This window comes from Callithrix jacchus, chromosome 12 (assembly GCF_049354715.1).
Source record: "Callithrix jacchus isolate 240 chromosome 12, calJac240_pri, whole genome shotgun sequence".
NCBI classification, from domain to species: domain Eukaryota; kingdom Metazoa; phylum Chordata; class Mammalia; order Primates; family Cebidae; genus Callithrix; species Callithrix jacchus.
Genome location: NC_133513.1, coordinates 60,851,544 through 60,864,296, shown reverse-complemented (window position 1 = coordinate 60,864,296; position 12,753 = coordinate 60,851,544). Strand labels below are relative to the sequence as shown.

At 49.5% G+C, this 12,753-nt stretch overlaps 1 protein-coding gene across 3 annotated transcripts in view; it reads left to right on the top strand.

Annotated features, from left to right (window-relative positions):
* Positions 1-12,753, top strand: part of HKDC1 (hexokinase domain containing 1) — a 54,635-nt gene that overhangs the window by 18,457 nt on the left and 23,425 nt on the right. For all 3 annotated transcript variants that reach the window (XM_035268141.3, XM_002807444.6, XM_054242968.2), the window contains 6 exons: positions 861-956; positions 3,566-3,665; positions 6,121-6,304; positions 8,756-8,911; positions 10,674-10,907; positions 12,046-12,350. In XM_035268141.3, coding sequence (XP_035124032.2) covers positions 861-956; positions 3,566-3,665; positions 6,121-6,304; positions 8,756-8,911; positions 10,674-10,907; positions 12,046-12,350 — 1,075 coding nt within the window. The remainder of the gene's footprint in view (positions 1-860; positions 957-3,565; positions 3,666-6,120; positions 6,305-8,755; positions 8,912-10,673; positions 10,908-12,045; positions 12,351-12,753) is intronic.

Sequence of the window (12,753 nt, the reverse complement as noted above, 5' to 3'; positions counted from 1 at the left end):
TTTTCCTGCCTCAGCCTCCTGAGTAGCCAGGATTACAGGAGCACCACCACACCTGGCAATATTTGTATTTTTAGTAGAGATGGGGTTTCACCATGTTGGCCAGGCTAGTTGCGAAATCCTGACCTTGCGATCCGCCTTCCTTGGCCTCCCAAAGTGCTGGAGTGTTGGGATTACAGGCGTGAGCCACCATGCCCGGCCCACCAGGTATTTTCTTTTTCTTTTCTTTTTTTTTTTTTGAGATGAAGTATCGCACTGTCACCTGGGCTAGAGTGCAATGGTGTGATCTCAGCAACCTCCACCTCCCAGGTTCTCCTGCCTCAGCCTCCCAGGTAGCTGGAATTACAGGCCCCACCATCATGCCCAGCTAATTTTTGTATTTTTAGTAGAGATGGGGTCTCACTATGTTGGCCAGGCTGGTCTCGAACTCCTGGCTTGTGATCACCTGCCTCAGACTCCCAAAGTGCTGGGATTACAGGCATGAGCCACTGCACCTGACCCACTAGGTATTTTCATTAGCGCATTTCTTTGAGAGAGGCAGGGAGATAACATTTTCTTTTTGCAGAGGAGTAGACTGAGGCTCAGAGAGGTTAAATGACTTGTCTAGTGTCTCATGAATCCAAGAGCTCTGACTTTTCAGTAATTGCTCCTTCTGCTACCATATAGTTCAGACGACTCAGGTGAGAGTAATACAGTCATTTACATTATTAGAAAAGGCTGCGGAAGCAATGTTTTAAAAAGCTGGGTGATTCAGCTTAGGGAAAGGAAGGCCATGAGGGATGCATGTAGGCGTGAGTTTCTGCAGCTCAGCTGCACATCTCACCACTTCCTTCATTCAGACTGGACCTGAAATCTTCTCACAGGGTGTCCTGATTTCATGGACAAAGAAGTTTAAGGCAAGAGGAGTTCAGGACACAGATGTGGTGAGCCGTCTGACCAAAGCCATGAGAAGACACAAGGTGAGGAATTCACCTCGGTGTGGGAGGCTCTCCCAGCCCAGCTTCTTTCTCTGGGGTGGGTGGGGGTGGGGTGAGGGGCCCCCATATGGTGCCTGCATGGAGGGAGACTCAGCGAAGGAATTGGTCTCAGGGAAAGTTCCACTGTAGTACAGATGTGGCCAACTTGGATGAACCCCCAGAGCCTTGGTAGGCAGGGTTTGCAGTAATCCCAGTTGAAAGGTGGCCAGCTTGTCCCTGGGCCTCCCCAGCAGCCACAGCCCTCTCTGGAGGTCTGGGTTAGATCTGGTGCTGTGTGTAGGCCTCGCACACCCGCCTCTCTGAGGCTGAAAAGATAATTTTCTTTCCGGGCGGGTTCTCTGTTTCACTTTACACTCTCTGTCCATTAAATGTCCCTATTAGCTGGGCATGGTGGCTCACGCCTGTAATCCCAGCACTTTGAGAGGCCAAGGCAAGAGGATCACCTAGGGTTAGGAGTTGAAGACCTGCCTGAACAACATGGTGAAACCCCATCTCTACTAAAAACTACAAAAATTATCTGGGCATAGTGACAGGTGCCTGTAATCTCAGCTATTTGGGAGGCTGAGGCAGGAGAATTGCTTGAACCTGGGAGGCAGAGGTTGCAGTGAGCCGAAATCATGCCATTGCACTCCAGACTGGGTGACAGAGTGAAACTCCATCTCAAAAAAAAAAATCCCTATTTGTTGAATGTATTTTATAATAATTTAAATTAGCAAAAGCAAGGGCCACTCCTTGCTGAGCTGAAAAGTACACAAATAAACCCAAATTGCTTGTTACCCTGGCAGCGAGAGGCATATTTTACTGCATGCCCTTCCAGTCTTTTTTTTTCTTTAAAGCTGGGATCTTATTTTTTTTTACAGTTTGTGTTTTCCCTTGTTGTTTTCATTTTACTTTATTATTATTTTTTTAGAGATGAGGTCCTGCTGTGTTTCCCAGGCTGGCAGTGCCTGGCACTCCATCCTTGAATTGCTGGGCTCAAATGATCCTCCCACCTCAGCCTCCTGCATAGTTGGGACTATAGGCATAAGCCACATGCCTGGCTCTCATTTCACTTTAAAATGTTCTTCCAAACCTTGGGGGATGTTAGAGCAGTAGCTCAAGCTGACGTGGTGGAACAGGAAATCCAGACAGGAAGTCACCGTGCCACACATGGCGAGGACTTGGCTGAGGCTGTGCCTGCTGGCTGAGATGTCCCCGTGGGTGAGGACTTCTCACGTGGTGTTTTCTTGGAAATGCCACTTCTCCCAGGATAAACATGCTTTCCTCGGTGACTTCCCAGGGTCCCACAAAGGCTGAAAGTTATAGGACCTCAACTTCCAGGAGGCTGAGGCAGGAGGATCACTTGAGCCCAGGAGTTTGAGGCTGTGCTGTGCTATGTTTGTACCTGTGAACAGCCATCACGCTCTAGCCTGGGCAACATAGTGATACCCTATCTGTAAATTTAAAAAATTTTTGTAAATTAAAACAGGCGGAGTACAGTGGCTCACGCCTGTAATCCCAGCACTTTGGGAGGCCAAGGTGTTGCATTGAACTTAGCACAGAAAGTCAACACCACTCGCGTCTCTCCAACCCGTGGCAGAGAAAGAAGAGTGACAAGACCTTTTTATACCCACAAAACCACCTTGGGAGTGGGGGTGAGGAGCGAGATGGGAATGAAACCTGTCAATCACCTCCTAGGCTGAGAGGAGGGTGAGGGGGCTCCAGATATTCCAAGGGCCAGGGGACTTTAGTCATTCCGATTGCCACTTAAGTGGTTTACAGAGGTCAAGATAAACATTAGTTTATACATTATTTGGACAGGTGTGGGGTCCACATAATTTTAGGTTACTTGGCGCCAGGATGGAATTATCTGGGGGTGCTTACTTTGGTAAACAAAGGCCAGCAATTCTGGCAGTTACACATAAGAGAAAGTATGCAGCTTTTCCTCTCTTTGCATTTTGCAAGGTAATCTTAGTAGTTTACAGAAGCCATGGCTAGCAGTCATTGTGAGGAGAATGGAAACAGTTTTCCCATTTTAAAATGGCATTGTACTGGTTCTAATTCTAGGCCAGCTATATCACATTGGCGGATGGATCACCTGAGGTCAGGAGTTCAAGACCAGCCTGACCAACATGGTGAAACCCATCCCTACTAAAATTACAAAAATTAGCGAGGCGTGGTGGTGTGTGCCTGTAATCCCAGGTGCTCAGGAGGCTGAGTCTGGAGAATGGCTTGAACCCGGGAGGCAGAGGTTGCAGTGAGCCAAGATTGAGCCATTGTACTCCAGTCTGGGCAACAGAGTGAGACTGCATTTCAAAAACAAACAAAACACCTAAAAAGCAAGGGCTGGAGTCCTGGTGGTCTGTCCCTCATATTTTCATTGCATAGAGGCCTTCACTCGAAAAGCAGGAGGGCGGGGTTCCCTCTTCAGCTCCTCATGGCTCTTTCTTTTCCCTTGACCTTGAATCTTGATGAGGCCTTGCTCCTTCAGGCGGCCCCACAGGCAGGATCTAGGGATGTATCTGCAGCCACCTTCACTGCTGCCTGTGTGGGATGGATGGAGGGAACACCTCCTTCCCACCTGCTGATGGCCTCTGCCTTGTGTTCGACAGGACATGGACGTGGACATCCTGGCTCTGGTCAATGACACTGTGGGGACCATGATGACCTGTGCGTATGATGACCCCCACTGCGAAGTTGGTGTCATCATTGGTAACTAATTGGACTGGGTTTTTTGAGAGTGAGGGAGAAGGGGCTGTTCAGGGATTTCATTTTAGCAAACTCTGAGTGAATTTGGTGGGAAAGGCACTGACACTATTTAGGAGAAGCAACATAGGGACATGAAAAATTCATTCATTCATTCATTCATTCATGCATTCATTTATGCATATTCATTCATCCATTTTACAAGTGTTTACTGAGCGCCGGTCCATTGTGTCCTGGGCACTGGGCTTGGTGCCAGGTTCGAAGTGGGCAGTTCCTGTGCACCTGAAGCTTTCAGTGGGGAGGTGGGTGAGAGGCCAGGAGGCCTAAACTGCTAAGGTAATTTCAGGTGGTGGCTAGCATGATAAAAAACACAAAGAGGGTGATGTGACTGTGAGTGGGATGAGGTGGTCAGGGAAGCCTCTCCGAGGGGTGGCATTTGAGCTAGGACCTCAGTGATGCAAACCAGGGAGCAAGGTGAGGATGTGGGGGAGGGAGTCCCTCGAAAAGGAAAGGACACCTATAGCTTGGAGATGGGAAGGGGTCCAGGGCAGAGTGGGGTGGGGGTTGGGGGTACCGGGGGAACCCTACAGCTGAGTGGTGTCTGGATGAGGTGAGTGAAGGCTGAGAGTCAGAGGTCATTCAAGTGAGAGGGGGTGGACGGACTGGGCAAATTGCACAGGACGTGGACACAGTCATTGTAAGGTCACCGGCTTATCCCCTGAGGGATACTGGAAGGCACTGAAGACCTCTGGGTGGGGGATGGATAAATGGATATCCTTTTTTTTTTTTTTTTTTTTTGAGATGGAGTCCTGCTCTGTTGCCCAGGCTAGAGTGCAGTGACATGATCTCAGCTTACTGCAACCTCTATCTCCTGGGTTCAAGTGATTCTCCTGCCTTAGCCTCCTGAGTACCTGGGATTACAGGCATGCGCCACCATGCCCAGCTAATTTTTGTATTTTTAGTAGAGACAGGGTTTCTCCATGTTGGTCATGCTGGTCTTGAACTCCTGACCTCAGGTGATCCTCCTGCCTCATCCTCCCAAAGTGCTGGGATTACAGGTGTGAGCCACTGCACCCTGCCAGGTGTGCATTTTTTAAAAAGCCCATTTTGGCTTCTGTGTGGATAATCAATGACTGGGGACAAGAGTGAAAGCAGGGTGACCAGCCAAGAGACCACTGGACTGTTGGGCGGGATGCAGTGCAGCCTGGGCCGGGGCAGTTGTGGTGCAGTAGGGGTGTCCTGTGGGTGGTCTTTACATCAGAGCTGGGGGATCTGCTGGAGGAATGTGTGGGAAGGCAGTTTGGGTACAGTAAAGCAGAACAGCTCTGACTTATAGGTTGTTCTTGAATATTCCCTTCTCCTTTTCCCATTCCTTTACCACTCCTGGGGCAAGTTCTTCTGAATTGCTTTTCCTAACTGTCCCACAAGACCTTCCTCAGCCTGGCTTTCCTGAAGGGCAGGTCTTTAAAGCTGAGGGGCTCCATCTGCCCGACTGTTTCCAGGAGCCTCAAAATGGATCAGGCCCTTGCCAGTCATGGCACCCGTCTATCATCGTGGCTGTGTCTCGTAACCACAGATTGAGGGGGCACGCCTAAACAGTGTCCGTGCGTTTCTGAGAAAAGCTTTTTCCAAATATCACACTCTGCTTTTCAACATTTCTCATTTTCCATGCTGGCATTTAAAATACTCACACCAGAGATCAGCCAAGGGAAGATCCTAAAAAAAACCACACAAACAAAAATTCAAACAGCTTTGTTGAGGCATCAAAGTCCTCTCATTTTAGGTGCACGATTCAATGATTTTTAGTAAATGTACAGTTTTGTAGCCATTACTGCAATCTGATTTTAGAACTTTTCCATCCTCCCAAAACATTCCAAAAAGATGGTGCCCATTTGTAGTCATTCCCCAGCGCTCAAGTGTTTGAGGCATTTCCTGGGAGTGATTTAGTGTTTGCATCATGGAGTGTTGCTTTCTTAGGCGATAGCTAATCACCGTCTAAGATACGGATGCAGCTTCTGCTAGAAACAATTTGTGGCAGGCTATAAGTAAAGAATATTTTCCGTATCAAATAGAGCAAAGCTCAGTAGCTCAGGGAAAGAATTTTCAAAATTACCCTGGGTTGGTGATTAAAAAAAAAATTTTACAAGATTAGCTTCATTTATCATCCTCTTGTAAGAGCGCTTCGTCAGCTTTCATCCATATTTATCAGGGACTTCTTCCTCACAATTGACTCCATTCAGAGCTGCAAACGCTGAGCACCCTGAGAAGTGCAGACTTGACTTGTCAGCTGTATTCCCTATGTGCTTGGGGCTTGCCCAAGCTGCTTCCCCCAGCCAGAGCCCGCCCCGGGGAAGAAAAGCACTTTGTGAGACATGGAGGAGGACTCCCCAGCAGTCAAGAGTTCTCTGTCTGTGCACAGCTGGGAGCCCTCTTTGCATATTCTTTCTGATCCCTGGTTCAGGAACTGGCACCAATGCGTGTTACATGGAGGACATGAGCAACATTGACCTGGTGGAGGGCGACGAGGGCAGGATGTGCATCAACACAGAGTGGGGGGCCTTCGGGGATGACGGGGCCCTGGAGGACATTCGCACCGAGTTCGACAGGGAGCTGGACCTCGGCTCTCTCAACCCAGGAAAGCAACTGTGAGTTCCCTGCTGCTGTTATCTGGGCACCAGCACTAGGCAGTGTCCAGTCACTCAGGTCCCCTGGCTACCTGGGAGGCTCTCCAGTTGTGACTAGCTATCCGTCACCACAAGTTCGTTCGTTCCCTCCCTCCCTCCTTCCCTCCCTCCCTCCCTCCCTCTCTCTCTCTGTCTGTCTCTCTTTCTTTCCTTTTCTTTCCTCTTTTTTTGAGATGTGGTCTCACTCTGTTGCCCAGGCTGGAGTGCAGTAGCACAATTTTGGCTCAAGCAATCCTCCCACCTCAGTCTCCAGAGGAGCCGGAACTACAGGGATGTGCCACCATGCTCGGCTAATTTTTGTATTTTTTGTAGAGTTGGGGGTTTGCCATGTTGGTTAGGCTGGTTTTGCACTCCTGAGCTCAGGCAATCGTCCCAGCTTGGCCTTCCAAAGTACTGGGAGTATAGGCATGAGCCACCATGACTGGCCCCACTACAACAAATTTCTAAAGTGCTGCTTATATTTCAGTTTCATTTGACAAACGAGGAAATTGAACCAAGGACATTGAGAGATTTCCCTAAGTCATAACCCTAATTCTAATTGAGTCAGTAATTCTGTGTTACATATGTGCATGAAAGGCACTGAAGATAAGACTGGGAACCAAGTGACACGGGTCACTGGTACCCTAAGCTGTTTCAGGCTCATGTCATACTTTCCTAGCCCTAACCCTGGAATCAGCCATTTTGCCAAGACATGCTGGTAAATTTCGGGCACCTCCTAGGAGCGATTCAAACACTAGAACTGAACACCCGGGGAGCACATGCTGCCTTGGTGGCACCTACTCCAGGCACGTGCCTGTGCTCTAGTGACCCAGAGCAGTCATGTCCCAAGGACGTAGCATTTATTTTTTTTTTTAATTTTATCATCTTCACCCATTTCCATTTTACTTAAAATAGATTCTAATCCTGCTGGTCATGGTGGCTAACACCTATAATCCCAGCACTTTGGGAGGCTGAGGTGGGAGGACTGCTTGAGTCCTGGAGTTTGAGACCAGCCTGGGAAACATAGACCAGTCTCTACAAAAATACAAATTAAAAAAAAAAAGTAGTTAGGTGTGATGGCACATGCCTGTAGTCCCAGCTAACTGGGAGGCTGAGATGGGAGGATCACTTGGGCCTGGGGGGTCCAGGGAGCAGTGAGCCATGATCACACCACTGCATTCCAGCCTGGGCAACAGAGCAAGACCCTATCTCAAAAAATATATATATTATACTCCCTGACAGCCACCCTAAATTTCTGTTGATTGTCTTCTATTTCTTGAAGACTTTCTATAGTGAACTATATAAGGTAGATTATGAAATAGATTGTCCTTGATTTTGTGTCTTACTGTGTTTGGAGAATAAATGTATTTAGGCCTGGTGTGGTGGCTCTCATCTGTAATCCCAGTCCTCTGGGAGGCCAGGGCAGGAGAAACACTTGAGGCCAGGAGTTTAAGACCAGCCTGGGCAATATAACGAGGCCCTGTCTCTACAAAAATAAAAAAAAATTAGCCAAGTGTAGTGGTACATACCTGTGGGAGGCTGAGGCAGGAGGATCACTTGAGACTGGGAGTTCGAGGCTGTAGTGAGCTATGATTGTACCACTGGGCTTTAGCCTGGGTGGCAGAATGAGACCCTGTCTCTAGTAATAATAATGATAATTAACAGTCTACCTGGGAGACAGGAATTGTTGCTGTGCAGACTTGGAGTAAAGCTGTAGGTAGCCATAGAGATCTTTTTTTTTTTTTTGAGATGAAGTCTCACTCTGTTGCCCAGGCTGGAGTGTAGTGGTGCTATCTCTGCTCATTGCAGCCCCTGTCTCTTGACAGTCTGCAGGTTCAAGCCATTCTCCTGCCTCAGCCTCCCAAGGAGCTGGGATTACAGGTGCCCACTACCACATCCAGCTATTTTTTTTAAATTTTAGTAGAGATGGGGTTTCACCATGTTGGTCAGAATGGTCTCCATATCCTGACCTTGTGATCCACCTGCCTCTGCCTCCCAGAGTGTTGGGATTACAGGCGTGAGCCACTGCCCCCAGCCAGCCATGGGGATCTTAAATCCACATTGTTGTAGAGCCTCTCTGGGGCTGTCCAAACCCATCTCACAGGCACAGCATTCTTCTCTCTTGGACAGGAGCTTGATGTAGGTATGGGAAGCATCTGAGTATGAAATTCAACTTGTCACATCATGTTTGAGTGATCTTGGGAAAATACCCAAAGTCTATGAAGTTGAGAGTCCCTATGCTTGAATGGCACCCATGGCCAGGGTGATTTGAGACAAAGGTTCTTGCCATCCAGCACTATGTGAGCAGGAGGGAATCTTAGCTCAGCCCTCTCCCACCTGCTCCTGGCTACAGGCAGTGGCTCACGGTCTTCAGGAAATGATGCTGCGAAACCAAAAGGGGCTGCATCCACTGATCTGTTCACCAACCTGCAGGTTCGAGAAGATGATCAGTGGCCTGTACCTGGGGGAGCTTGTCAGGCTCGTCTTGCTGAAGATGGCCAAGGCTGGCCTCCTGTTCGGCGGTGAGAAATCCTCTGCTCTCCACACTAAGGGCAAGATCGAAACACGGCACGTAGCTGCCATGGAGAAGTAAGCAGGTCCCCTCTGCCTTGGCTCTGTGGAGGGCTGGGATGGGAGGCCCAGGTGTGGGGTGCTCCACATGGTGGGACAGCAGGAGGGACCAGATCCTCCTCCTTCATCAAGAGGATTTCAGACCTGGGCATAGCTTCAGATGGGTTAGCAATTTCTGCCATGACTCAGATGAGATGTTCTTGTTGGTTTCATCAGCGAGGGATGCTGCTGTCAGAGGGCTACCCGCTTCCCATGTTCTGTTGCCTTCTTCTTAAAGTGGTAACTTGTACCTTTTTTAGGATCACAGATCCTTTTGAGAACTTTATTCAAGTTCTAGACCCTTAACCCCCAAAATGTGCATTCACACACAAATTTGCTTACAATATCAGGGCATCCTTGGATCCTCAAAGCCCATGTGTGGAATCCAAGTCCAGAGCTCCTGTGATGGCAGAGCCTTTTCCATCTGCACTCATCAGGGACTGGCTTTGAATGTGGTGACTTGAGGCCTTACACACTGGTCCCTTGCTGAGGAGCTGGCTGGTGAAGGCAGCAAGTGAAGACGCTGGCCCCAGCGTGACTGCATTGTCATCCAGTACATCTGAGGGTCCTGCTCCTCAGGCTTAGAAACGCTGGCATTGGCCGGGCGCGGTGGCTCAAGCCTGTAATCCCAGCACTTTGGGAGGCCGAGGCTGGTGGATCACGAGGTCAAGAGATCGAGACCATCCTGGTCAACATGGTGAAACCCTGTCTCTACTAAAAATACAAAAAATTAGCTGGGCATGGTGGCGCCTGCCTGTAATCCCAGCTACTCAGGAGGCTGAGGCAGGAGAATTGGCTGAACCCAGGAGGCGGAGGTTGCGGTGAGCCGAGATCGTGCCATTGCACTCCAGCCAGGGTAACAAGAGCGAAACTCCGCCTTAAAAAAAAAAAAGAAAGAAAGAAAGAAAAAGAAACACTGGCATTGCCCTGACTTTGTGATCAGTTTAGATTCTGAGTTCAGTCATGTGGCCCTGACCCGCGGTGTCTATGTCTATGCAGAGCTTGGCAGGGACAGAATTTCTGTGAAAGTCAGCATTGCACAGGCTGATTAAAAAAGTGTGGGTGTGGCCGGTCCCGGTGGCTCGTGCCTGTAATCCCAGCACTTTGGGAGGCCAAGGTGTGCAGACCACCTGAGGTCGGGATTTTGAGACCAGCCTGACAAACATGGAGAAACCCTATCTCTACTAAAAATACAAAATTAGCCAGGCATGGTGGCGCATGCCTGCAATCCCAGTTACTTGGGAGGCTAAGGGAGGAGAATTGCTTGCACCCAGGAGGCAGAGGTTTTGGTGAGCTGAGATTGTGGCATTGCACTCCAGCCTGGGTAATAAGAGCCAAACTCTGTCTCAAAGAAGAAAAAAAAGTGTGGGTGCTAGAATCTAACTGCTGAGTTCAAATCCCGGCTCTCGCCCTTACTAGCTGTGCATCCATGGACAAGTTACTCACTGTTTCTACAGCTTACATCTCTCATCTGTATGCTAGGGTAATGATGGTGCCTCCTGCAATTTTGTGAGGGTTAAAGGAGTTAATACACATCAAATCCTTAGACAACCTGAGCTCATAGTGACTGCTCAGTTTGCGGTGGCTGCTACTATCAATGTTGATAATTGTTATTTTTATTCTATTACTATGGGCCAGCCTATTTATTTTCACAATCCTGAGAGGTGAGGAAGCTAGTCTCCCCAGGAGGAGACCGGTGGGTTGGAGAAGTGTGGTCTGTTCATTCCTGTCCTCTGCCCAGGTATAAAGAAGGCCTTGCCAATGCAAGAGAGATCCTGGTGGATCTGGGCCTGGAGCCGTCTGAGGCCGACTGCATTGCCGTCCAGCATGTCTGCACAATCGTCTCCTTCCGCTCCGCCAACCTCTGTGCAGCAGCCCTGGCGGCCATCCTGACACGCCTTCAGGAGAACAAGAAGGTGGAACGGCTGCGGACCACAGTGGGCGTGGATGGCACCCTCTACAAGATCCACCCTCAGTGAGTGCTGCCTGCCAGCCACGTCCCCACAGATGGGTCTCCCTGGAGCAGGGCCCCAGTGTCTTCTGGACTATTCTGCTTCTCTGGGGTCTGGAACCATCCACCTCTCTTGTTGGTTCTGAGATTACAAGGGAAAGGGTGAATCCAGGGCCCTCATGTATCTAGCTGCCTAGGTTGCTTTCGGTGATCACTCTTAAAGAAATGTTCTGCCGAGTGCAGTGGCTCACACCTGTAATCCCAGCACTTTGGGAGGTTGAGGCGGGCAGATCATGAAATCAGGAGTTCGAGACCAGCCTGCACCAACATGATGAAACCCTGTCTCTACTAAAAATACACAAATTAGCCAGGTGTGGTGGTGTGCACCTGTAATCCCAGCTACTCAGGAGGCCGAGGCAAAAGAATTGCTTGAACCCAGGAGAGGGAGGTTGCAGTGAGCCAAGATCACGCCACCGTACTCCAGCCTGGGTGACAAAGTGAGACTCCATCTCAAAAAAACAAAAATAACAACAAAAAAGAAAAATATGCTGCTGCTAAAGCCAGTTGCCTAATTAGGAATGCTGTCCATCCATATATCTATGTCCATCCATCCATCACCCATCCATTCATCTACCCATTCATTCTTCCATTATTTACTGAATACCAACCTTGTGGTTAAGACCAGGAAGTAAGAGTAAGATACACCTAGATGGGGAAAAATAGAGATGGCACAGGTTGCCAAGATTATGAAAGGATCCCGGTAGGAAAACACAGGGAAATGGGAATTTTCCAGAAGGAAGAAGAGTGAAAGCCCCTTTGGCTCCCAGGGGTTTACTTGGAAGTCAAGTGGTTATACCCTGGAAAGAGCTGAGAAAGGAAATCCTTCCCTCAGGACAGAAATGATGTTCAGCCAATAACTTATGCACGGATTAGTGGAAATGTTGGTTGATAGGCACTTCACTGAGCCTCCCAAGTGCCCTCCACTGCCCCAGCTTCTTAGTTCCTCCCTCCTGTCCACCCTGCCCTCCCTACCATCAGCAAATAAAGGGCTGCGCCCTGGCCTGGCAGGGCGCTCTGGGACTGGGTTCACCGCTGCCCCTGGGTCTGTGCCCGAGCCTGGCCTTTATGATTGCTAAATGTTTTGCCATCACCCCCGCTTCAGGTACCCAAAACGCCTGCATAAGGTGGTGAGGAAACTGGTCCCAAGCTGTGACGTCCGCTTCCTCCTGTCAGAGAGTGGCAGCACCAAGGGGGCCGCCATGGTGACTGCGGTGGCCTCCCGCGTGCAGGCCCAGCGGAAGCAGATTGACGAGGTGCTGGCTTTGTTCCGGCTGACCCAAGAGCAGCTCGTGGACGTGCAGGCCAAGATGCGGGCTGAGCTGGAGTACGGGCTGAAGAAGAAGAACCACACACTGGCCACGGTCAGGATGCTGCCCACCTATGTCTGCGGGCTGCCGGACGGCACAGGTGGGCTGGCACAGTCTCCCTCTCTGAACGGCTATCCGGGGCTCCCATCAAAAATCCTTAAAGCCAGTGAGGTTCTTGGTTTTTAGAGACTTGGATTCACGTCTCTAATGGAAAGCAGGAGTAGGTAGAAGGCTAGTATTCCTTTAAATCTGTTGGTCTTGGTTAACTGTTGTTGTTTTTTTTTTGAGACAGAGTCTCACTCTGTCGCCCAGGCTGCAGTATAGTGGCGTGATCATGGCTCACTGCAACCTCCGCCTCCTGGGTTCAAGCAATTCTCCTGCCTCAGCCTCCTGAGTAGCTGGGACTATAAGTGCATGCCACCATGCCTGGCTGATTTTTGTATTATTGGTAGAGATGGGGTTTCACCATATTGGCCAGGCTAGTCTTGAACTCCTAACCTCAT